At 48.8% G+C, this 27174-nt stretch overlaps 1 protein-coding gene across 1 annotated transcript; it reads left to right on the top strand.

Moving 5' to 3' along the window:
• The first annotated feature begins 482 nt into the window (after positions 1 to 482).
• wtip (WT1 interacting protein) lies at positions 483 to 27174 on the top strand. Its single transcript, XM_076013783.1, has 8 exons — positions 483 to 2446; positions 7539 to 7640; positions 16719 to 16786; positions 18563 to 18625; positions 18996 to 19126; positions 19560 to 19611; positions 20053 to 20121; positions 23305 to 27174. Exons 1-8 carry the CDS (start codon positions 784 to 786, stop codon positions 23455 to 23457), a joined length of 2301 nt encoding a protein of 766 aa, XP_075869898.1. The 5' UTR covers positions 483 to 783; the 3' UTR covers positions 23458 to 27174.

Genomic DNA, 27174 nt, shown 5'->3' with positions numbered 1-27174 from the left:
GCCGTGATGAATGCAGACGTCCCTTCTCTCTAAACTCTTCTCTTTTCAGAGCCGGCAGCCCCTTGCTGAGTTGGTCGCAATCATTGTTTCTCTGCAGCATTAACCACATTCCAGAGAGGCGCAGCGCATCCGGTCTCCATCCCCGCATTCCTTTTACGCAAACGAGTCCCCTCGGCAAAAGCGCGTTTTAAGGCGATTTTCGGCCGCTCCCGGAGTCTGGACGTGCACATCACGCGTATTTATGACCAGTGTGATTATACAGCCTACTTTGATTCGCCACAAATTGGACGCGAGCGAAGTTAAGGGAAAAACCAACACGGGGAAATTCCTCCGCGCAACGCGCCATTGACTGTAAAGACCTTTCAACTTAACAAAAACTGAAGTTGGCAAACGTATCCCCGTCGGTTGAAACTGTGAGAAAGAGTTTGTTTTCTCTCTTTCTTCCTTTCTCTCCCCCTCTTTCTTCTCTCTCTCTCTCTCTCTCTCTCTCTCTCTCTCTCTCTCTCTCTCTCTCTCTCTCTCTCTCTCTCTCTGTCTCTCTCTCTTTCGGCGGGCGGAGGGGTCGGAGCCCCAGGACGACGATGCAGCACACGGCGGAGCTTCTTTGCGAGCACGTCGGCGGCGGCTTTCAGTGAATGAGAGACGGGGCTGTTTCCGCGGCGTTTGTGTTTTGATTTCCATGTGAAACGCAATTAGCGCGCCGCGGCGCTCGCTACTTTGGCTCGCTGAGCGCAGCGCAGCAGCAGCAGCAGCAGCAGCAGCAGCAGCAACTTGTTTCGCGACATGGAGCAGCACTACCAGGAGGATTTAGGACTGCGGGCCAGCAAACTGATGGAGGACCTGTCCCTGTATGACGCCTACCAGGACGGGCTGTACAGCGGCAGGAGAGACTCGCTCACCCATGCCGAGGTGGACTTTTCTCCCGCGGCCGTGGCGGAGCAGCCGGCGAACGGGACCTCGGTGCTCCACCAGCAGCAGAAGCACCAGCAGCAGCACCAGCACCAGCAGCAGCAGCAGCAGCACACGGTCACCGTGGAGAACTTCACACCGGGGAATAAAGTGTACCACGCCGCTCCGGTGCGCCCCGTCAGCTGCGTCCGCACACTGCCCGTCCCCGTCCCCGTCCCCGTGGACTTCTGCGCCCCGCAGCGGGACTCGGGCTGCTGCGCCACGTCCGAGGTGGCGCTGCCCTGCTACACGGGCGCCTCCTCGGAGAGGAGCCGCCGCTACTCGCTGGAGGCGCAGGCGGGCTACCGGTACAGCACCGGCTCCGCCTTCGACGGCGTGCCGCTCGGCAAAGCGGCGCCTCTGCCCGGCAACAGGTGCAACAGCGTGTGCATCGCCGGCAGCAGCCACGACGGCAGGTACACAGGCGGCACGGCGGCCGGGGTGGGGGCGACCAGCCCGCGCTCCAGCCTCGCTCCCTCGCAGCACGCCAGCCCGAGGTCGAGCAGCGCGGTGGGCAGCCCCCGGAGCAGCCTGGTGGTGGCGGCGGCTCAGGAGCGCTACAGCAGCAGCAGCAGCAGCAGCCCGAGGTCCAGCCTGGTGCACTGCGAGGGGGTCGGCGGCGGTAGCGGCGGCGGCGGCGGCGGCAGCTGCAGCAGCAGCAGCGTGGTGGTGCTCAGCAGCCCCCGCTCCAGCTACGCCAGCACGGCCAGCGACACCAGCAAGCACTCGAGCCCCCGCGCCAGCGTGCACAGCTGCGACTGCTGCAGCAAGCCCAGCAGCAACCGCACCAGCGGCATCAGCATGGGCTACGACCAGAGGCACGCGAGCCCCAGGTCCAGCGTGGCCAGCCAGTACTCCTTCACCGCCAGCCCCAGGTCTAGCTACTCGGACTCCCGCTACGGGCCCGGGCTCGGCCACGAGCTGGACGGCGCGATGCTGCACGCGGCCCCGCTCGCCAGCCCCCGCTCGAGCATCTGCAGCCAGGACGGCGGTGCGCGGGCTCCGGGGGGCCCCGGCGCCAACTGCGTGCTCAGCCCCCGCTCCAGCATCTCCAGCCACAGCTCCAGGAGCTCCCGCAGCTCTCGGGGCTCCATGAGCACCTACCCGGACTTCCAGCAGCTGCCCTCGCCCAGGTCCTCCATGCTGGGCGGTGGACTGCAGGAGGACACGCTGCTGCAGCTGCAGCAGCAGCAGCAGCAGCAGCAGGACTTTGGGGACAGCAATGGGGGGATCCAGAACCGGAGCCACCCTCAGGAGCAGCATCAGCAGCAGCACCAGCAGCAGCAGCAGACGGCGGGGCCCACGGAGATGACCCCGGGGTCACCGTCGTCCTTCAGCTACGGGCTGAGCTCAAAGACTGCCTGCCACAGGTTTAAGCTGCCCTACCAGGTGACCCCCAGCCGGGAGAGTGGGCCCAGTCAGGCAGAGAGGCGGCTGGAGGCGCTCACCTTGGAGCTGGAGAAGGAGTTGGAGATACACATGAAAAAGGAATACTTTGGTGAGTGCCACTGAACCGCCACCTCCATCCGTGTGGAGTCATTTCAGAACCTCACCAGGGGCCATGCAAACCCAGAGGTCCTTGCATATCTCACACAACTCTTCAACTCATCTTTGATCAAATACTGAAGAACTACTGCTTCCACTAAAGAACATAGGTCTTCCATACCTTTACCAGTTTGAGATGTCGTTATGTGTGTCTGATTGGTGTGAGTAGGATACATTTGTTTTGTGCAGCTGAGTTCTAGACCAGTCAAAGCAGCATTTGGCAACTCACTATCTCGTGAGAAGGTGCTGATGCTCTGAAAGCCTCCACCCCCATCAGTTCCTCTTTCTTTATTGAACATTTCCATCCAACCGTTTCCTGCTGTCGCACTGAGCTGCGAGGGTTTCACTGGTGGCTTGGGGAGGGCTGACAATCGACCAGACACACAGAGCACCAGTGACGTGCTGCCCAGCATGTTGCACAAAGTGTAGTCCCAACAATTGGCCTGAATTGGCTCGTCGTCCATTTGTAAACCCACATTACCGCTAACAGGTCCCTGTGTGGCAGACAAGGGAGGTGCAGCTGCACAATAACTGATTTCTGTCTAGGGCCGGGCTAACATTTGCACAGCAGCAGCAGTAACATCTGAATGGAGTCTTCTGTTCTGCCAGCAGACGCCCCTCAGTCATCCAGAGCGGAGCAGTCTGCAGTAGTTTGCTGTTGTTGTTTTATTCTTTATTGCGCAATTTGTATTAAAGTTAGAGAGGGAAGAGGAAGCTGCGGCTCCTCCGTTGACTCAGCTGAGAGTGAGGCTGAGACAGCTGAGGATTTGTTTCAGACAAGTAGATAAAAGGAGGAGGAGATAACAGAGGGCGAAGAAGGAGGAGAAGAAGCTGGAGGAGGGGATCAGACGGTGGGAGGAAGAGGAAGGAGCAGGAGGGAGGCAGAAGGGAAAAAAGGCTTCAGGTCCTGGAGACGCCTCTCACTTTCTGTAGCGACGGAGGAGAAGCAGCAGCCCTTTCCTGCTGGTGGCCCGGCGGGCCGGCGGGCCAGCACCGCTCTGCTGGCCGGCCCTTGTGTGCCCTCTGTTTGTTGTTGTGCTGGAAGGTGCTGTGAATCAACAGCTGGCCCCAGATACAGGCCTGCAATTGAGGAAGGAGGCGGAAGGAGGGGGAGGGGGAGGGGGAGGGAGGTTAGGGAAGGGAGGCCCCCGCACACCCCCATCCTCTTTTTGCCAGCCCCGCCGAACCCCCCCCACCCGACCACCACCACCACCGGCCCACCCCTCCCACTGCCACCCCGCCCCGACTTCCCCCGCGAAGCCCTTCATTAAGCAGCCAGTGGGGAGTCAGGCAACAGCAGACACTTGGCACAACATGCTGGCTGGCAGGCCAGACAGAGTGGGGGGGTCAAGTCTGATCACCTGCCCAGAATTATAATGGCACTAGTCATGCACATGGCCCACGCACACACACACACACACACACACACATGCTGAAGAACAGCACCAACAACACTTTTCTGTGTATCTGTATCTGTGTGTGTGTGTGTGTGTGTGTGTGTGTGTGTGTGTGTGTGTGTGTGTGTGTGTGTGTATATATATATATATATATATATATATATATATATATATATATATATATATATATATATACATACACACGTGTAAAAAATGTTCAATTAATTGTGACTAATTTAATTGAATGGATTAAATTCTGATATACATAGAGAGATAGAGGGATTTCCTTACTTGACTGTGTGCAGCAACTTTGCAGCTGACAGGTGATCATGTGTTGAAATGTTTTCAGTCGCACATTCGGTTCTAAGCCTCCGTGATCCTCTGACTGTGTCCCACTTGCTCACACGTCTCTCCAATGTAGACCTCTCCTCCTCCAGTGGGACTTTTCCAGCCACTCATGAGTCACTCCATATTTGAAGATAAATCTCCGTCATCGTCGTCCAGCACTGTGTTTTATGTGGTTTGCAGAAAATGAAACACTCAGTGTGTTTTGCTGGAATTCAATCCAGTTTCTTCTTTAAATGTGGCATCTCTCATTTCCTGAACACATGCAACCTGCCTCGGTTGGTGAGGCTGATGATTTTAACATTTTGATGCAGCAAATCTCGCACCAAGAGCTGGTTTATTTCCAGGAACTGGCCTGCATGAAGTCTCTTCTTTTTCTGTTTACAGCATTGACAAAACAGGAAGCCAGGCGTGTGTCTGAACACAGGATGATCGTTGCTAATGGATTCTGCCACATGCCGTTGGTCACTGTTCTCTGAAGAAAGAGGGTTTCCACGTTGCGTTGTAGTCAGCAAAATGACAAAATGTTTGAGCTCAGTTATTAGTCTCACAGATAAATGATATAAAGCACCACAAGCGTTGTGGCATATCAGCGATGTTCGTGGACGCATCGATGCTTTTGCGTCAGCCATTACCGTTTTATTTTTAACTGCTCACCAGAGTGAAAGCACAACATCCTGTCCCTGCCACATGGGCATGTTATGAAATGGGCACACAAGGGCTTCAGCATCCTGTTTTTAAAATGAACAACGGGACGGCCTCCTGCAAATAATAACCACAGCCGCGCTCCCGAGGAAACCTCAGGCTCTGATTTCAGCAGATTTTCCACAAAGACAGAAACATGTTCATGATGAAATATATTACATTCTGCAAATGTTGCCTGCACAGGGCATATATCTTTTTCAGAGTCTGCTGTAGAGCCAGAGGGGGAAAGTCTTGAAGGTCAATCCACGTAACTTTATAAATAACTAATTCCCTTTTTTTTTTTTTTATCTCAAAAAGAAAATTCCCAGAAATGAGGCGGCGAGTCAGAGCCACGGCAGCGATTGTATTGATCATTCCTGCAGAGCGAGAAGGAAAAGAGACGAGTCTTTAATGCGGGGAGCCTGGGAAATGTCTGTTTATGAAGCTCGGGAAAATGTGCATTGTTAGTAAATGGAGATATGAGCCGTTGAGCTGAGAAAACGCTCACACGTGTCTGTTGCGTGGCTACACACTCGTCCAACTGCCGGGAAAATGTTTTCCCAGGTTCTTGTTTGCTCAAATGCAATCAGGCAAACGTGCAGTAAGTCAATTCCACCTGGCCGGCCCACGTGAAAGCATGTTGGAGTTCTCATTGTAACCTTTGCTCTCACTGTATAATTGCAACAGGCTGGTAAGCAGAGGGGTGGGCACGTTCGCAGTAGATGTGAATAACATGACAACACACGTCATCCGTGTTTTTTCTGGCATTTCCTTCAATGCTGCGAAAATCCGTCCTTTAAATCTTTTTCTTGTTGTGGTAAAACTGAGTCGGGTAAAAAAAAAAAAAAGGCAGAAATCTTTTTCTGGGTCAACAGTGAAGGGATGAGTGTACCTTGCACGATCGCTGCATCGCTGTTTTATCCCAAAGTCAAGACCTAGTGGTTTTGCAGGGAGTTGTAAACAGAGGGCTAAATATGCTGTTGAAAAGGTTTTTGAATGAGCAGTAAGCCGTGGACATTTTTAGAAAGTGTTGCTTTTTAATGGTGTATTTCTGGTTCACGGTAGATCTTCACATTGTAGAATTGTTTCGGCTCACTCAGTGCCTTCACACTTGAATAATGCAGACACGTAGACTCTGGGTCTTGATGAGTCCTAGTGTCTTACGCTGTCTAAGGCCATGCTAAAATACACATCCAGCACAAAACCACCACAACAACACTAAGTTATCTCAAGGGCCAAGGAGAAGCGGGGGCGGGAGGAGGGTGGGGGGGGGGGTCGCTCCCTACTTGGGCCTCGTGAGGTCTTGCGTCCTGTAGGCACTGTGACCCTGGGCTCACCCCTCCCAGGCTTTGACCCTGCACTCCCAGAGGAATGTGACCCCCACAGAGCTTGTTTAGCGCATGAGAGTTTGGCGATTGTTGGTCGGCTGCTGCTTCGTCAACATAAGTTTAAAAGCTACCGTTCTGCTCTCCTTCCCCGACTCCTTGTTCCTCACCTCAGCAAGTCCTCCTCACCAGATTGCAGCAGTTCTTCTTCTTCTTCTTCTTCTTCTTCTTCTTCTTCTTCTTCCCAGATTTTGCTAGCATACAGTTTTACCTTCTGGTTTTTTCCCTGCACGTGCTCGATATCCCCTCAACCTGTAGTGAACACTGTCCCCAGGTGTCTGCACTCACAGCATCCCTCGTTTATTATTTATCCTCCCTTTTTTTTTTCAACCATCCTGCCTTATTTTCATTGTGTGTGTGTGTGTGTGTGTGTGTGTGTGTGTGTGTGTGTGTGTGTGTGTGTGTGTGTGTGTGTGTGTGTGTGTGTGTGTGTGTGTGTGTGTGTGTGTGTGTGTGTGTGTGTGTGTGTGTGCACTGGCAGATTCATTGTGCCAGTGTATATGGTGACAATAAAGGAATCTCAGTCTTTAATTTATAGATGGTTTGGTTCATGTTCAAACAGCCTATAAATTCTAAACCAGCGTCACATGCACAACACAACACTGGACAAGGTCACGCTGCCTGTTCAAGGTGAAGTTGGTGGCACCAAGTTGGGAAAGTTGTTTTTCTGCACACTTGCGACTGTCGCTGTTGTTGACACATGCATGCTGTAGATTAGAGCAAAGAGGTTGCCAGGTTTTGATTCGAAGCAGTGAGCTCAAACACTGCTCTACTTCAGGTGCTTTTTGCCTGGCTATTAAAAATTTAAACTGCTCCAATTTCATATTTTCTTTCTTGTTAACAAAGTTTGCGATAAAATGTACTTTCTTGTTTTTCGCAGTTTAAATCTAACTTCATATTGTTGGTCATTTTTTTTCAGATTGTTGATTTAATCAGTAAAAAAAAAAATCTTTGTGGAGTTCAGACCATTGCCCATTTCTGCATGATCTTGAGTAGTAGCCATGCCTAAGTGTATTTTTTTTTAAAAAGAGGGGATCTCTCACTTCCCAAACAGTGTCTTGCAACAGTCTTATACGTGTCTTGAGTTAAAAGTGCCGCTGTGCCTTCTCCTGCCCTCCTCTCACAGCATTTGACATCTGTATATATTTATTTATATATTTTTGATGTTTATGGGAGAAGAAACCTCCCTCCTCCCCCACCCAGTCTCTTCTAACTGGCCGTGTGTCCCTGACAGGTATCTGCGTCAAGTGTGGGAAGGGTGTGTACGGTGCCAGCCAGGCCTGCCAGGCCATGGGGAACCTCTACCACACAAACTGCTTCACCTGCTGCTCCTGTGGTGAGTCAAAGCGCTGCTCGAGTCAAGAAGTTGCTCCTTCATATTGGTCCGTGTGTGTACGCGGGCAGTGAGACTAACCTTCATGTCAAGGCACCGTTGAGATTTGAACAGACACTCGTCGAGCTGATACTTTAAAGAATGAGTGATTTACGGGCGTGAAATTAAAACGTAAAATATCATATTTGATGTTTTTCGTCAGATGCTTAAAGTTGCAAAATATTTTTTTTTTTTTTAATTGTTATCAACATAAAGAGGTGGTCCACTTGTATGTAGATGGACATATTGTATCTCTCCTGATATATCTTCTAATATGTACGGAGAATCAGGATGCAGATCTACTTGGGGTTTGTTGTGTTTCAGCCTGGCATCGCGGCTGCTAGAAGACAACCATGAGAGCAACAGAAGCAAACAATGATTAACATGAACATTGTTTGTGGCGCGTTCTCCTACCATTAAATGCTCACAAAGTGGACATGTAGCGGTACTTTAATTGAGGAGTGACAAAGACGCCTACGCAGATACACAATCAGCTGACGTGATCAACTTGTAGCGTGACGCCTCCGCTGTGATCCCTCCGTCTGAATGTGATGCATCCCTGCAAGGTGCTTTTACATGGATGACAAGCGAGGTGCCGGTCACACTCAAAACCACTGGCACACTCGCGAAAGCAGCTCCAACTCTGTGTCACTGCCGCTGGAGCTGCTGGAGCTGCTGGAGCTGCTGTGTGTGTGTGTGTGTGTGTGTGTGTGTGTGTGTGTGTGTGTGTGTGTGTGTGTGTGTGTGTGTGTGTGTGTGTGTGTGTGTGTGTGTGTGTGTGTGTGTGTGTGTGTGCTGCACTGCTTTGCATTTCTGTGAGACGAGCAAAAATCCGTGTAACCAGAGGGATACGTGAGGGAGCTGTGGAGATGAACGTGCAAAATAATATTTATTCAGTGAAAAAATAACCCTCCGTCACTCCAGTGGCGACAGCGGAACCATTGTGGTTGGATTGGAGGAGCTCATTCGTACTGTGCGTGTCAATAGTGTGGACTGAGGTCCGGGTGTGGTGAGTTGTGGTGACGTGAGGTGCGATTTTGAAATATTACTAGAATTATTTCAGCCACATGGTCAAAGGCTGAGTGAGAATGAAGAAATCTTCTTTAATTTCCTAATCTCTATGGATTAATCCATACATGAAAAATACACTTCACGCAGTGTTCTGGAGATAAAACGTAAATCCATGAAATGATCGTGCCCTCAACCGTGTTTAGCAATTTCTTCAGTCATCACCATGGACCCACAGCCAACACAAGTATTGGCTGTGTCGGCAACCATGAAGCAATCTGAGCACCACTAGTACACTCAGATTGACGAAGTCCGTGTAGTCCAGGCATGGGCAAACTATGGCCTGGGGGCCATATGCGACCCGTTAAACTTTTTAATCCGGCCCGCCAAACTTAAAGACATGATATTCATAGTAAGTAAGTCATAAAATAGCAGTATCTCATCCAGTATCTCATCCATTTTTTCAGTGTTTTAAGAGTCATTTCAATTGAATGTGGGGAAACACTCAAATTTTTTTTTTTCAATTGACATTAAAGCACATTTTCTATTTTTCTACGTATCCCGTGATATTTTTTTCCTCCTACAAGGCAGGTCACCAAAACACTCCATCCATCTGCTGCTGCTCCAGTCCCTCTGTCACATTTTAGAACATCCTGCCCACCCCTGGTGTAGTTTGACTGAGCCAGGCTCAGACATTGTACAGTTCTTCTGGTTCATAGCTACTAGTGCTGCAACTACGAGGCAACGTCAGTTCTTCTTCAAACTGGAGGAAAAAGACAGCAAAGTTTTGAGTCTCAGATTGTATCCAGGCTCCATCCTTGTCTGTTTGCACACTTCTGCCACCAAGTCTCCCTCTGAGCTGCGGCGAGTGTTGTCTCTGCGCTCTGAACACCGTCAATTAGTGTCGTCGGAGGCGTTTTTACAGCCACAGATCAAAACATCTGCTCTGTTTCTGAAGAATAATGGGGCCGCTCGGCTCTCTGCGCTGCAGGAAGGCGCTAATGTCGCCGCAAAGAAGTAAAACACCGACATTATTTGGTGTGTAATTAAATCCGCTCTGGAGCCGAGCTCACAGAGTGGAAGCAGTGTGCCGAGGGTTTTTAGTTTTTTTTTTTGGGGATGTTCCTGTCACCCGACTCCAGGCCTCTTCTCCTGTTTCCCAGGGAGACAAGAGGAAGATGTTGGGAGAGAGCTTTTTAGCCAAGTTTGTCCCATTCATGTGTGTACTATACACGGATAGCGATCCCCGACACTCCCCCTCGTCCCCCCATCCCTTCACTCCCTCCGGGCCGGGAAGAACTGCCTATAATTTACATGTAACCGAAGACGCATACTTTCCGATTTATTGTGTGAGCGAAGAAAGAGGGGCCAGATGCCGAGGGTCCAGTTGCTGCTGGCTGAGGTGTAAGCGTTGCTCTCAGGGTTTGCTGAAGGTCCCATATTATTGCCATTATCCCATCTTGAAAAAAAAAAGCCTGAAAAGTTAGAGGCCTACTGCCCAGTGACGTAAGACGATCACCATCTAGAAAACGAGAAGAGAAATACTACTGATAGACGTGCGATCCAACAATCCAGGTTTTTAAATGGAAATTTAAATCGTAGCCTGGACTGCTTTTTTCCACTTTCCATGTAAAAAGTAAATATTTTATATCAATTAGTTTATACAGCTTGACAACACCATTATGTACCATCTTAATTTTTATAATCTGCACATACAGTCTCCTGACACAGCGGTCAGCTGTTGTTAGAGGTCATAAAGCCAAGATGGGAAGAACTCGGATAGATTTATTTACAAGACGAGTGAACAGTTTCCTCTGCAGGATAAAAATAAACTCAATACATGACTGGATTAGATCGGAGGAGCGGGAACGGCTGCATGAAACCACAGTGTGCAACTTCACCGCCCTCAGAGGAAACCCTCAGACGGCTCCTGAGAGAATTACCCTGGTGTTGGTTAGAGGAATGGGGTCCAGGATGAGTTACCAAGTGGTGCTCTGTGCTCAGCCCGCCAGTCACGGTCCATAACTGCACAGGCCTGCTTGCCTCTTGAGATGGTTTATTGGTAGCGTAAACTCTGGGATGCCTCATTGGCCCTGGAGTGAATGGGAATGTTTCTCTTTATAGACTGTTGATTTGAAGGCATCTGAGAAGTTTGGCTTTTCAAAGTGCCTGCAAATGTCATAACACAATCTGGTGATGTATCAGCAGCCGCGCTCCTATTTGTTTTTCAGTTTGTGTTGTTCCAGCTGGTTCCCCCCAGGAGCCAGGAGCTCCTCACGGAGGAGGTCTGCTAACCTTGGGCTTGGTTTAGCCATGCATGATTGAGCCTCCTCTTGGCTATCTCCCATACTTGCATCATTTTTTTTTAATGAACTGACCTTTCACCTTGACCGGTCAAGGAGAAGAATTCGTACCTCTGTGGTGAGATCATCAGGCATGACGGCCATCATGAAAGACAAATGTGTTTCATATAAAGAGTCAGCCAATGTAATGTATACACACATCGGGAAAAGAAAAACTTGCATAAGTGTTTCGATAGCATATTTATTGAACAGAAGTTACCTTTGGTCTCTACAATTACAAGAGGTGCTTAAAGTGGTGGCCGCTGGTTTCCAGACATTCAAGTGCACGGCCAACTACCGCTTGGGTAAAGTTTGTTACCTCAACACTTGTTGATGCGCCACTCAAAATGGCTTCTTAATGTTTGTCGTTTCACTGTGGAGCGGTGACAACACCAGTGTAAAGCCTTCTGCTGCTGCTGTCTGTCTAATCTGTCAGTTGAGCGTCTGATTGGTCCACGTTAAATGTAAAACACGGAAGTTTGTCTGATCATCTTCCTTTTTTTTTTTTTTGTTGTTTGATTTGGCGCCGCCCCCTGATATAAATCCAGCGATTCAGGAAACGTCCCTTCTGCTGCGTCAAAGTACTTCCTCTGTGAAGAAAGCCGGAAAATAATAATCTGATTAATTAAACTGTAATTATTTTTAATGGGTCATCTTGTCCTGTTTAGACATTTTAACAGATTCAAGTAAACGACAAGACGTGTTTTGAGTCTGAACCAAACCAGCACATCCTTTGCTGGTGTCGTGCTAACTGCTCGAGCCATCTGTCGAGGCTTATTTTTATACTCAATGCGAAAGAGCGGAGGTTGGTTTTTTTCCCAGCAGTGCTATCAATCTGCCATCACTCAGGATCTGCGTCTCTCTGCTGCTTTGACTCGTCTCAGAGGGACGGTCACTGCCTGCGCTCTGCTTGGAGTAGATTCATATCGGCACATGACAGTGAGTCACGGTGTTGTTCAAAATAAGCACGCTTCCCCTAAGTAATGACAGAGCGATACCCTGGACTGGATGGGCAGACCGGCGACCACAAGGAAGATGACTCATTCATTGTGCTCCAGAAATCCAAGCAGGAGGAGACGAGTTTCTCTAATCTTTCATCGCCGCTGGCTGCACCTGCCAGGCTGCCAAATAAAGAACCCTCAGTCCCTGTGCTCTTACTTACCAGACTCATACAGTGCACGTACATTCACATTCATTTCAGCAGCATTTTTTTTTTTTTTCTTTACAGATAATTGGATTGAGTAATAATGACAGTCATCCAAAATCCACGAGCAGCAACATCGTCTCACAACTCATCGGCTGCATTTATGCTACATTCAGATATTTGCTAAAAAAAAAAACAAACAAACCTGTCTTCTCTTCATAATTAACACGCTGCAGGTGAGCAGCGCAGCTTCTGTTTGTCGGTGTCATTTGGAGCCGCCAGTTTTCAGCCTCCGACTGCTGGTGAATATGTCGGCTTTATTTCGTGGTAAAAGAAATGCTAGTTGCTAGTTTTTTCAGTCCCATCTTACCACATTAGTTGGGATTTAACAGATTATCTGCCTTCAAATCCCCAAAGCACTCTGGGTGCAAAATGTGCAGATAAAAACACGTCATTAGAAAGAGTCAAAATTTTGATGGTGCAGATTTGATGTTAAGGCAGCATGAATATGCAGGTGAGTGATACGCAGCATGAATATATGATTGAATGCACTGAAATCGCAAAACTTTGGCTGCAGTATTTCACTGTGGGCACAGGAGAGCGAGACAGCGAAGACTGACGAGCGACGCTTCGGTTCAAGTTGCAGGATTGCAACTGTGACGGTGACATTCGCTGCAAGTGCTTCTCTCTCACAGCTGCTAAGACTGCTGCCCTTCACTCAAACAGACAGTGATTCATGCTGACAGCCAGAGTAATAACTCTGGATGGTTGTCAGTGACAACACAACTACGCCAATATTTTTTTTATTTTTTTTATTACAAATAACTGAGGCAAAGGAAAAGGCACTGCAGGAAGGTGTGAAAGCTCCTGTTGGCTTCGAGTGTGACTGACTGTGAGCGAGTGAGTGTCACTCCTCGCTGGGAAAGATGTAAAAGCGCTCGGTGAAGTCAACATTCTGCACTCGAGTTCTGCTCTGCGCGTGGATGCTCGCAAGCAGCCGATTGCTTCTTGATGGCACATCAGGGAAGGAGGATGTAACGTGAACTACTGCTGCAAGGATCAGCAGCCATCAGTTGGAACTTGAACACACCCCAGTGTTCACAAGGCCGAGTCCTCCTGGAGGAAAGTGAAGCGCCATTCATTGCACGTCACTCTGCAAATTCCTTTTTGAAAAAAAAAGCATTGGTTTATCCATCCAGAGATTACAAATCTAATCCCAGAAAGCAACCAAAATCTGCAGATTAATTGAACGGCAACATAAGCCCGCAGCGGAAGAATGAGGAACCGTCACCACGTGCTGCTTTACGTGAAGAGGACTCTGACGAAAAGGAAGTTGACAAATTCTTCTGCTTCTCGCTTGACCTCACACAACCCGTTTTTCTAACACAGATGTTTTTGGAGCAAACTGTCACAACAGAAACTGCTGATCAACACCAAACGCAGGGTTGATTTTAGTTGAAGTTTTATTTTAAAGGTCTGGAGCAGGTTGTTCTGTGTCAGCTCACCTGCCCGACACCTGTCCAGAAGAAAAATATGCTTCATGGCAACACTCATACCAACACGGCCCAGCGTACGAAGGCAATACCAAGCCAGTGGCTCAGTAGCTTTGTAACGTCGCTGATTCCCAAGGACAATTTCAAAGCTTTTTCAGGTGGTGTTGCTTTAAACTCTCGTCTTGTCTTTCTTTCTTTCTTTAATTGTCACTTCCCAGCCTCATTACATTGAGCAAATGTGGCAATGAGGGGGACGAGCTGGTAGCAGCTCGGTGAGCTGGTTCAGCCTCTCCTGTCCTGCCTTGACAAAAGGCCAGAGGAGAGAGAGGAGAGAGAGGGGGGGGGGGGAGAGAGGAGCAGCCAAGGACCCCCCCCCCCACACCCCCTCACCCAGCCACCTCCCTGGGCGAGAGTGAGCGGTAGGCAGGGAGTGGGTGTGTGTGTGTGTGTGTGTGTGTGGGGGGGGGGGGGGGGGGGGGGGGGTTGAGGGACCAGCGAGTGACCTCAGGCAGAAGGAATGTCCCCGTTTGCTCAGTCGGGCCCTGAGCGAGTGAGTGGGCGCTGCTGCACACAGTCGTCAGCGCTGAGGCCCTTTGTCTTCACCTTTCACAGCCCAAAACTGCAGAGCAGGAGGCCACAGACGAGCACACAGCAACACCAACCCCCCCCCCCTCTCCGTGCTTCACCATAATCTCACTGTTCCTGCAAGTTCAAGCCTCTCCAGCGTCCTGCACTCTTCATAGTTCTACCACAGTCCACAGTCCACACACACACACACACACACACACACACACACACTCGAACGGCCACCCCCTCCACCCGCCCCACTCACTCCTCCTATGCTACCAAAATGCTAATTGCTCGTCTGTCTCAAAAGTCTTAAAAGTCTCACCTATTGTGTGGAGGACATTCCTGGGCGGCTGCGGCCATTCAGGTGGCTGCTAATGTATTACCATCTTCCCGCCGTCCTGACACCCGGTTTGTGTGTGAAATACAGCGATTGCATAAATTTCAGAGTTTAGAGAAAAAGGGGGGAGCAGGGAGGAGGGGAGGGGGGGTGGGGGACAGCGACCCTTTTTTTTTCCCATGCTAAGACGCCCATAAACTGAATGGCGGCTCGGTGACGACAATTCAATCTGACTGGAGCGGCAGATTTATAGGATGGGACGGAGGCTGCGTCCGCCAGGCTGCCGGTGAAGTCAAGGCACTGCTGGGGGAGCATGGGGGGGGGGGGCACCACCGCTAACTGAGAGTGAATGGGTTGAGCTTGCGAGGGCTGCTGGCACAGTTTCTCTGACGGGTTGGATTCAGACTTTTGGAATGAATGAAGGAAGGAACGCCTCACACATGGTGCTGTTGGAGTTCTCCAGGTTGGTCCTGGTTCCCCAGACCACTTCTTCAGGGTCTCGGTCTCGTCTCGGACTCGGAGGAATTTTTTACTGGGTCTGGTCTCGGTCTGGGACTGGACGGACTGGGGATTCTTGATCCAGACCAGTGGAGACTCAGCCAACACTGTAATAACACGATAAGAAATGGAAAAGAATCCAGCTGCTGCTGTTTTACACTTTGTTGGTGACACCAGAGTGACATCCTGCCCCCTTGTTCCTGGTTTATTTTTTTGACTTTATTAAGTTTATTAAAGTTGTTGGCAAAGCAGCAAAATGTTCAAGAAAATGATTAAAAGACACCTTGCTGAAAAGAGATGTCGCTGTTCCATTGAGAAGCTAACTGGATTTTAAAAAGAAGATACTGGTCATTTATTTATTTATTTATTTATTTATTTTTAATATATAACGTCTTGGTCGGGTCTCCATCCAATGCTCTCTAGTCTTGATAATGTCTCGGTCTCGGCCGGTGTGATCTCGACTACAACACTAACACAGCTGGAAGCTCAGCACACTCAACCAGTTGGGTGGCTGAACGTGTTCCTCTGGGCTCTTTCAACATTCAACACTCGAGAACTTTATTTGTCACAGGATCCTGCTGGATGTGCAGTGAAATGACGAGACTCTTTTCAAATGGTGCAGGACGGCAGCGACTCACTGCAGCCACACATCAGTCTCGGTATCTGCTTGAGATGATCATAAAGTCAAAGGGCCTCCGACTGACATATGGAGGACGTGTGTGTTTTGTGCCCAGGGGGGGGGATATTTTTGCTCGGCTGGCTGTGTCTATTGATTGTGAATAGAACTCTTCTGGGATCAATGGTCAAAGTCACGAAGCAGAGTTGTAGATGGGATGTTGCCCACGTTGCTGCAGCCATCTGCTCACACAAGCACCTGCTGTTGCTGCCGCTACGTGCGAGTCTGCAGGGTCCACAGTGCATCTCCACACGGAGCGCAAACGTGCTGCCGTAAATGTTGTGAAAATCTGCTCAGTTCACCTGCTTGAAACTGTTACTGCGTCGCTAGCACTCCACTGACTTGCCTGGCTTGCGACTGAGTGCTGCGCTTTCTTCTGGATCTGGGTTCATTTTTCGATGTGCTATTTCCCAGATACAAGTGTAAGGCAGTTCATGTGCAGTGTCAGGTTAATTAAACGGCCCGGCGAGCATCATCGACTGAGGCCTCAGTGAGTCAAATGGATTATGACGCACTCGTATGTATAACTGCTCTGCAAATTCACTAAAATAGTCACCGTCATGAGGCACTGAACGTGATGACTGTGAGACACACGCTGTGATGAAGATTTACAGTTCAGTTCAGTTCAGTTTATCTATCTCAAGTCCCAAAAAGGGCAATTGGGTTGCAGCTCATAGCACCCACAAAGGAAATGGCACAAAATCACAAACGTCCGTCACAGTAGAATAGAATAGAATAGAATAGAATCAAATAGAATAGAATAGAATGCCTTTATTGATCCCACATTGGGGAAATTGCATCATTACAGCCGCATATGCGGTGCAAAGAAGACGTTTTATGAATTAAAAAGAAATAAGATAATATTAAAAATTAAAAATTACAGGAAACAAATGGATGGAAAGAAATTGAAGGTGGTGAAGTGTATAACACAACAGAACTTGGACCTTCAGTCTGATGGCCTCATGTCTCTGCAGGTCGGCGGCTGCGAGGGAAGGCCTTCTACAACGTCAACGGGAAGGTGTACTGTGAGGAGGACTTCTTGGTGAGCTATTCTGGGATGTTATGGGACTCTTACACACACACACACACACACACACACACACACACACACACACACACACACACACACACACACACACACACAGTCTCCATGTGGCTGTGTCTTGGCGCTGGTGACAGAAGAGCAGAGCGGAGCCTGGAGCCAAGGATTACGATCTGCAGCCGCGTTCTGCAACCCTCGGGAGAAAACAGACATTGAGGCTGCAATTAGGAGTTTCGCACCAGCCCAGCAGTTCACACTCATTCCCCCCCTCACATTTCCCTAAGGAGCTCAATTACCCCGTGAGCTGATCCCGACACTGACAATTAGGAGCGGCAGGGAGGGAGGACAGCTGCAGCTCCTGCTCCATCTGCTTCAGGTTAGCAGGGCAGCTGCAGGGCCGCCTCCCACCACGCCATCATGGCGGAGATGTTTGACGCTGACCAGGTCGACACGATGGGCGAGTCAGGGTGCTGTTATGTGGACAACGCAGTGTGTTTCTGTGACATCTGCAATCTAAACCGTTTCACAATGCGCCGCCACACCTACTTCCCGTTCATCCACAGCTTCCCCTGGTCGCTGGACAGACAAATGTGTTGGCCAACTTCTGAAAAAAACCCTCTTCTGCTATTTCTATCGACAATGAGCTGATGAGGTCAGCTGATGGGATGAGACGTATCTCCATCAGCTCCATAAGGCAGATAAAACTGGACCGGTCTGCTCCGTCAGCCTAGGGGTACCCGAGGGTCTCGGGGGAGGGAGGCTCTGCTGGAGGGCTGCTCGACCATTACCACCTTCCACCTCCACCTGGTCCATAGCCGTGTCCTCTCAGCCAGCTTGTCCCCTAAAGTCATCAGGTCACGACCCTTTAAGGAGGTTGTGAGCTACAGATGGTTGTCTAAAGAAAAGGAAAAAAAGCACTTTATTGAGCCCAACCTTTGAGATCCGCCTCTGCTTCTCAACCTGTATGTGACTCCCCTCTGACAGCGGCAGAGGTGCCACAAACATTTAGAAGAAGAAGGGACCTGATGGAACCTGGAGGAACCTGAAGGAACCTGAAGGAACCTGATGGAACCTGATGGAACCTGAAGGAACCTGATGGAACCTGGAGGAACCTGAAGGAACCTGATGGAACCTGATGGAACCTGATGGAACCTGAAGGAACCATCTCTGTGCTGCTAAGGATGGATTTACAATCCAACCTGGGTGCCTGATTCCTTCATATGTATTCTTTAATTCACTTCTAAAAAGTGTCTTCCTTCTTAAATGTTGACGTCACTTGATAAAGGTAGACAGAACTTGGCTTTGAGAAAAGGAAGTGAGCAGGCGTCAAACAAAGGAAGGAAATAAGATTTTGCAGCAAAGGCGTTTTGCATCCATCTGCAGTCGTGATGCAGCAACACTGTCGACACTGGCTGAAAAAGTGCTCATGACTTTCTCCATGTGAATGTTTCTGGGGACAGTTTTGACTTGAAAACCGGCCAAACAAAGCGTGGTTCAATAACGTCATGGTTGTGTGAAACAGCGCCCGTGTGTTCATCACGTACATCATAGGGTTTGAGAAAAGCTGAAGAAGAAGAAAAAGAAGAAGAAAGAAACTGTTTACATCTTCAGACACAGGAGAGAGACGCGAGTCCTGGATGTTGGCAGCAGCAATCAACGGCTTACAGTGACGTCAAACTCAGCAGCAGCAGCAGCAGCAGCAGCAGCAGCAGCAGCAGCAGCAGCAGCGCCCTCTATAGGCCTATTAAAACCCTTGTCTCCTGCTTTCCTTTACAGTACTCCGGGTTTCAGCAAACAGCAGAGAAGTGCTTCGTGTGTGGTCACCTCATCATGGAGATGGTGAGAAATCTAACCGAGCTTGTGTATCCTGGAGTCCATGCGTGCAGAAACATAGTTTCCTATAGTATAGTTACCATCTTGGAGTATTGTATTGTGTATAATCCATGTATGACATGAATGAAAAAATGCTTTATTAATGGATTTATTATTACAGACTCAAGGTCCAGTTCACAAGATAATAATAATATTGAAAATAATTATTCTTACTGTTCAATTTTTTCATGACCAATGACCAATATGGATGCACAGTATTCATTCAGAACAGTTTGTGTTTCCGTGCCTAAATGACCCTCCTTGCTTGCGGCTCTTCTCTGTGGCCTCCCTCCCTCCCTCCCTCCCTCCTCTCTCGGTCTCGTTCGTGGGCGTCCAGATCCTCCAGGCTCTCGGCAAGTCCTACCATCCCGGCTGTTTCCGCTGCGTGGTGTGTAAAGAGGGTCTGGATGGAGTGCCTTTCACCGTGGACGTGGAGAACAACATCTACTGCGTCAAAGACTACCACACGTAAGGAAGACTTCTCGCTTCTCCCCGATGTTCTGTCCGTGTGTGCGTGGCACGAGACTCAAGCTGGGGCTGTGTGATCTAATGCAAAGCTGCCAGTCTGTGTCTAATTCACTGGGATTTAATGTAATTTGATCTCATGCAATTTACAGGATTTAGATTTGTATTTGTAATATATTCAATATTACGTAATTCATTATTTAATTATGAGGAAAGATCTTGTAGATTTTATAAATTAAGAGAAGCAACCCTTTAAAGAAAAAAAAAAAAAAATGTACATAAACGGATCCATGATGCAGTGAGCAAGTTATGGTAATTTAATGTGAACAATCTCTTTCAAAGTAGAACATGTGTTCCTATCGTGACTGGATGTGGATGTTAGGAAGATGTGTGTGAGTTATGAAGCAGTAACTGGAACTGTGTCTTCCATGAACAGGGTATTTGCTCCTAAATGTGCCTCCTGCAACCAGCCCATCCTTCCTGCCCAGGTAAGAAGCAGCTTTCCTATCCGTCTAGATTTGATCAGAACCAAGTAACTGCTGGTCCATTTATCTGTGCTGGCCACTGACTCACAGAGTTAAAAGACATTTAAAACGTGTTCTGGAGCATAAACTTGATGAAATGAGGAAGAAACCGTCATCGATCTTCTTATTTTTCATTTCATTTTAAAACGTAGACGCTTGTCTTAGACGCTGCTCTTGCCAGAACGTCTCATACTTAAGTCTAAACCAGGCTGGAAAAAAAAAACCCACACTTGTCCAGAGGAAACATGTTTGTATTTATTTTGAGCCACTCTAGAGAAACGACGCAGTGTTTGTTTTGTGCGTCTGCGTCAGTGCTTGTGGCCTCAGGATGTTGTGCAGCTGCAGGATTGAAAGCTGAGAACTGCTGCTGGAGCTCTGATGTTTCCCACTGCTGTGTCCCTCCAGGGCTCTGAGGAAACCATCCGGGTGGTTTCTATGGACAAGGACTACCATGTGGAGTGCTACCACTGTGAGGTGAGGCCTCAGCTCCTTGACAACTCTAAACCCACCATATAGCTGAGCCTCGCCTTAGCGTGATTGTTCAATCGTCTGTGCCTCTAAACCTAAACTTCACTCCCTCATTTATGCACCAAAGTGTTTTAGTGTTTTCATTGACACACACTGAACATAAATCCTGCATGTCCTGATGTATTAATGTGCGTTTCCGGCACTCAGAGAGGAATCAAACCATAGGAGAACTCTGGTCACGTGATCTTTGCGATTTCCCCATGAAATCCCAGAATCAGGTTCCACCTGGCCAGTCTCTCAGTCCCAACTGCAGACTGGTGACTGGAGACTGGAGACTGGAGACTGGCCACTGGTAACTAGAGACTGGCGACTGGAGACTGGTGACTGGCCACTGGAGACTGGTGACTGGAGACTGGTGACTGGCCACTGGTAACTAGAGACTGGCGACTGGAGACTGGTGACTGGCCACTGGAGACTGGTGACTGGAGACTGGTGACTGGAGAGTAGAGACTGGTGACTGGTGACTGGTGACTGGAGACTGGTGACTGGTGACTGGCCACTGGAGACTGGAGACTGGTGACTGGTGACTGGTGACTAGAGACTAGAGACTGGAGACTGGAGACTGGCCACTGGAGACTGGAGACTGGCCACTGGAGACTGGAGACTGGAGACTGGTGACTGGCCACTGGAGACTGGAGACTGGCCACTGGAGACTGGAGACTGGCCACTGGAGACTGGAGACTGGAGACTGGTGACTGGCCACTGGAGACTGGTGACTGGAGACTGGTGACTGGAGACTGGCCACTGGAGACTGGAGACTGGAGACTGGAGACTGGTGACTGGTGACTGGAGAGTAGAGACTGGAGACTGGAGACTGGCCACTGGAAACTGGAGACTGGCCACTGGAGACTGGAGACTGGAGACTGGTGACTGGAGACTAGAGACTGGCGACTGGAGAGTAGAGACTGGAGACTGGCCACTGGAGACTGGCCACTGGAGACTGGTGACTGGAGAGTAGAGACTGGAGACTGGCCACTGGAGACTGGCCACTGGAGACTGGAGACTGGAGACTGGAGACTGGTGACTGGCGACTGGAGACTGGCGACTGGCGACTGGAGACTGGCGACTGGCGACTGGCGACTGGTGACTGGTGGCTGGTGACTGGTGACTGGAGACTGGTGACTGGTGACTGGTGACTGGCGACTGGCGACTGGAGACTGGCGACTGGCGACTGGCGACTGGCGACTGGTGACTGGTGGCTGGTGCAGCTACTGTTGTGAGTTGCCAGGCAACTACTTGTTTTTCTCTCCAGTTTGGAACCTCCAACTTCTTCCTTATTTTACAAGGACTGAGTTACGGCACCTTGCCTATACTGCCATCTTCTGACCAAAACTAGCATCGTTTCTTTGCCGCAAATGCGTAAACGCGACAAATTTGGGTTTCTTCAAGAAGGAAATGGCTTCAGGCTGAGTTGGAAACCAGGATTTGACCGTCGTTATTTTGGCGGGCGATACAACTTCACACACCACCTCCACCTCAACATGAGCTCCTGTTTTCATCCACAATGTTCCAATGTTGTGATTGTGGCTGAGAGCTGGAGCCGTGTGGGACGGGGCCAGACTCTCTGTAGTGACGTGCGTGAGTCACCGCTGCGGTCGGCCGCCGAATGAATGAGAAGCACTCAGACGGATCTCAAGCCAAGGTTACAGCAACACTGTGACTCATTGACAAAGCACATTCCAGCGTTAAGCTGTGAACTCGGCGGGGGGTCACTGCTGGAGGCAGACCTGTCACATCCCGGCCGCCAGGCGCTCTGCCACGTACGACGCAAACATTTCTCATCAAGGTGAAGCAGACAGGTATTCTCATTATTCTCATTATGCTCATTAGCGTGGCGGCAGATTGCTTCTGAACCGCTGACATTCCACTGTGCAGAAACAGTCCACATCATCGTGTAAGCGTTGTGGGTAATCATTTAGCTGTATGGGGAGGATTAGGCGGTGTTTGTGTACAGAGGGAGAGAGTGAGAGCAGAGTCCAGAGCTGAATCATTCATGAGACGGTGAATTCATCACACATTGGAAGTTAAAATTAAAATAATCCGTATGTGAGTTTTATTTTATTTTGAATCACACCGTTCAGCCTCCGTTTCCCACCAGGATGCAAATGCGCCGAGCAGAACTTCATCTATTATACATGATGTTTGAGCCGGGTATGGTTCCAGTAGTGAATCCTGATAGTGCTGGTGTGTTGATGTAACCACAGTCAGGGTGTCCCTGCCTGTCAGCCCTTCACACACACAGACACACAAGCACAATGAAAAAGGAAAAACTCCCAGCGGACAAAATCTCTGTAGGTTACCATGTCGTCTCACCCACATCAGCTGTTATTTGCTTAACTACCGATAAGGAAAATGAGCATTTACTGTACATGGTGGTCTGCAGCTCTTTGCGAGGCTCATAAAACTGCAATGATTGTTGTGCAGCTTCACTCAGTGCAAGGAGATCATGTCCAGGCTGAACTAATAGTTCAGAGCTGCAGATGTTGTTATTATTAATATTTGACTTCCTGGACTAAGCATAAAATCAACATTGTTTTTTGTACTTTGACAATATATATTTCAAACTTTCTGTTTATTTTATTGTTTTATTGTGGCTCGGATGGAGAAAAAACCTCATGAGGTGTATTCATTTTGACTCATACTGAACGGCTCAGTGAAATGATTACTCAGGTAGTTGCTCTCCTGGTAAAGTTTTTATTTCAAGATGTGTTTTAAGTGAATGTGTTTGAATTTGTGTTTAAATCCATTCATAGGAGAGCAGTTTTGCCTTCATAAAAGTTGTTTCCGCCGTCATGTTTCTCTTTAGAAGATAACATCTTGAATCTTAACGGTCTGTCTGTCTTTCTGTATAACTTTCTTCTTCTTAATTTCCTGAAATGCCAAACTCTACCTTTTAACTTTACTTTTGGATTGATTTGACTTTATCTTCGGAAGAAAATGCTGAGCCTTGAAACCAGCTGAATCACAGCGACGATGGAATCGTCTAGAAAAAAAAAAGCCTTTCGATAAACCAAGAGTCGCTAGAGTGGCTCAAGGTTCCTCAGTGGGCAGTGAGAGAGATGTGAAGGTCCAGTGGGGTCTTCAGGATGATTGCCATTCATGTGGCTCGTGTCTCTGTGTCTCTGGCAGGACTGCAGCCTGATGCTGAACGATGAGGAGGGCCACCGCTGCTACCCGCTGGAGGGCCACCTGCTCTGCCACGGCTGCCACATCCACCGCCTCCAGGCCCAGGTGCCCAACCACATGCCTCCCAGCTACCCTCTCCATGTCACTGAGCTGTGAGGGGGTGGGGGGGGGCCCAGGGTCTTCAGCCAGCCAGCCTCGTTCTCCCTCCAGCCAAGTGATCTGAGACACCAGCAGGAGGAACAGTGATAAGAAGAAAAATGTTGATAACATTGAACGCGTGCCTCTAAGAGCAGGGTTCCTCCACTGCCTCGGACCCCCCCTGGCCCAGCAGGACCCCTCGGCCCCCCCCCGGCCCAGCGGGACATGGACTAACACATACTGTGCAGCTCCCACCACTCGGCCTGTCGGAACATGTTTCAGCTGTTTTTTAAAAACAAACAAACAAGAAAAGTTTCTCCTTCGTCCTGCTCCAGCCTTGGTCCCTCAACGCTGAGAGCCAACAGCCCAACTCAGCCACTGGTGACGCCACACAGGCAAGGCTGTGGTCTCCTCCTTCCCAGGGTCCTCATCCCAGGCTGAAGTGTGGGCAGGTTGACCGTCTCCGCCAGGACCAGGGGGAGGAGGAGGAGGGGGAAGGAGGGCCGGCAATGTTGGCTTCAGGGAAGTCAGGAGGTGCAGGAGGGTGGGGGTGGGGTTGGGGCGGGGTGGTGCTGTGTCTTGGGGACGGGACGTCTCTGGTGGAGCTTCAAACGCTCCAGCAGAGTCCTATGCAAAGGACAGGCAGCGTCAGGACACAGGGGCTGCGGGGACGAGGACCCCCGGACCCTCCTTGGACCCTCTTCAGACCCTCCTCTGCCCCCCGGCCACCCTGCACCACCCCGAGGTGACACCGGCACCGCAGCGCCACCAGCAGCTCAGCAGACTGTGACACGTTCATTCCACGTAGGAAGTCTGAGACAAAGACCTCAAGAGATTCACGAGCAGTGTCTTAACGAGTAATTATATTATGAGAGAAAAAAGGAAAAGATTTAGATGCACATAGATTGTCTTTTTATATATGAATATATATTTTGCAGATGTTTTCCACATAAAGGTCATAGATGTAGAACCTCTTTTATTTTTTGTTCTTTTTTTTCTTGTTTTTTTTTTTTTCAATTCAATTTCAGTTGAAAAATGAAACACACTGTCCGTCTGAAGAGTCTGGCTCTGTCTGTCTGTCTGTCTGTCTGTCTGTCTGTCTGTCTGTCTGTCTGTCTATCTGTCTGTCTGCGGGCCAAAGAGCCTCTGTGTGTCTGACAAGGTGGCATCTCCAGCATTGTTTTTGTTCCACTCTGAGCAGCAACTATGTTCTGGCTGAATCGTTTGATGACCTTTGGCTTCATCTCAAGGTCACCACCGAGCTGCGCGTGAGATCAAATCAAGCAGCGTCTTAACACGTGAGTCCGACAGCAGTGAAGCATGAGGGTTCATAGATTTCTCTCAACCTTTGACTCTGTCAGTTGGTTCCATTGATCGACTCGACTCGAGTCATCCATCAAATATCGGAGTCAGACTGATCCTCAGGAGGAATAAATAAAAACAAAAAATACAATAAGACGACAATAAAACAATATCAGATATGCAGAGGGAAGTGTTATTCCACTGCTATAAACTAGAACAAATGGCATTCCCTTATTTATGCTCCATAGCCTTCGTATTGCGTGAATGTGTGTTTCTGACTCAGAGTGGAATCAAACTGATGCAAACACCTTTGTGCGCCAGATCTGCTCCTGCTACTCCTTCTATTCCTGCTTTACATTCCAGACACTGATTTCTGTGTGCGTGCGTGTGCGTTACGCGTGTGTCAGAGTGTGTTTGTGTGTGTGTGTGTGTGTGTGTGTGTGTGTCACAGTCTGCTGTTGTGTTTTGGGAGGATGTTTCCTGGAAGCTGCGGAGTTGCTGGTCCCACCCGTGTCTTCAGAGCCTCCCCACACACAACCCTTCGCCCAGTAACAGTGTGCTGGAGATATGCAAAAACACTGTGACACCCTTCCCCACGTTGGTCAGCGCCACCTGTAGGACAGAAAATAATAATAACGACAATAATAATCTGAGAAAATCTGAGCTGCTGCATGTAGCAGTAAAAAACCTGCTGCTTCTTTCAGTTGTGAGCACACTATGTCAGTGTGCGTGTGCTTATGGCAGGGCCCTGGCACACACACACACACACACACACACACACACACACACACACACTGACTGTGTTTGCAGGGCAATGTGGCGCCGTGGCCCCAAACTTCACATTTCAGCGGTTGCATTTATTTGTCACTCGCCGGCCGTTTCTTTCCACATGTTGCCGTCTGGTTCTTGCTGTTTGAATGTTTGTGTGTCGTGCTGCACACTGATGGCGCGGCGTTGTGCGACTGTAGCAAACTCTGCCTGTCTGCTATCCATGCAACAATGAAGGCCTTGTCCACAGGTAAATGGGTATTTCATTTTTTTTTTAATGCAACTTGGACTTTTTTGAACTCCTTGCAGGGTTTCAGTGTAAACAGGAAACAGGAAGCTGGCTTTTTTTTTTTTTTTTTTTTTTTTTCCTGTCTTTTTTGTTATTGCACCTTTTTTTTCACCTGTGCAGAAATAGCAGACGGAACCAAAGCGGTGCTATTCTAGAACGCTCCTCGTTGGACTGCGTGGCCGAGTCCAGATTCAATGCACACTGCGGTGTGGACGAGAGGCGTCGGGTGGAGTTTGAATCATGGCAGCGTGAAAGTTTCAGAGGGAAACTCAACTCTGCTGTTGTGCTTGTTGCTGTTTCCAGTCCTGCTCCTGAGTCCCACGAGCCAAAGTGTCCTTATCCTCAGAGGTTATATTGTCACCTCTTGGCTTAACACAAGCTTGATATCGCTTGACGGCCTGTATTTTAAAAATACCAGTCAGTGTGCAGGGAGATTTTTATTTTTCCACTGGGAAATTTTGTATTTTTTTTTAAATTACCCACTTATGTGTCGACAAGGCCTGGAAAAAAAAAAAAGAAGCCCATCAGAAAGCGACAATTGTATGCAAACACTGGCCCAGCTCCTACTCTTACTGTATCACAGTGCACGCAGGTCTGAATAAATACTACTGAGTGTGACACAAGCAGACTGAAAAGGCAGGGAATGCTTTCTGATGAAATCTTATGTAATGAGATTCATTTGAATGTAATAATGATCCAACGTTCCTTCTCCTGGTTGTATAGATGCGGATATGATGGATGGTGTGTGTGTGTGTGTGTGTGTGTGTGTGTGTGTGTGTGTGTGTGTGTGTGTGTGTGTGTGTGTGTGTGTGTGTGTGTGTGTGTGTGTGTGTGTGTGTGTGTGTGTGTGTGTGTGGCATACTTGAAGAATGAGGCATTTTAAAAGTCGTCTGCACATGATCAACCCCTCCTCCAAGGAAAAACGTGACAAAAATCGGAGGTTCTTTCGCTGCGTTCAAGGACCATGTCCTAAAACACTTGTTTTTTAAAAAGTACTACTTGGGTTTCTACTGCATAGCACATGGCTAGTGACCTTGTACATAACCAGGCTAGTTGTTTTTTGTTTTTTTTGTTTTTTTTTAAAAAGAAAATGTTTTTTCTGTCAGAAATCACTCTAAGAGAAAAAGAGGACTTCATCTTCTCCCTCTGGTAGTTCCAACAAGCACATCTCGACACGTCGTCACGCAACTTTTGTATCGCTTTTGATTACCTAGATGGGTCATTTAAAAAGAAAAAAGGAAACTAGATCTATTTATCTAAACATGAAAAAGTTTAAAGTTATTTAATGTATTAAAAAATTGGGATGTATCAGTTAACTGTAGATGACATAATCTGCTTTTTCAATAAAGTGGTTTTGTAGCTAACTGCAAAGCGAA

Source organism: Nelusetta ayraudi, unplaced genomic scaffold, assembly GCF_046127955.1.
Source record: "Nelusetta ayraudi isolate G7.1 ecotype Tasmania unplaced genomic scaffold, CSIRO-AGI_Nayr_v1 ptg000157l, whole genome shotgun sequence".
In the NCBI taxonomy this organism is placed as follows: domain Eukaryota; kingdom Metazoa; phylum Chordata; class Actinopteri; order Tetraodontiformes; family Monacanthidae; genus Nelusetta; species Nelusetta ayraudi.
This window is presented reverse-complemented; position numbering and strand designations above follow the sequence as displayed.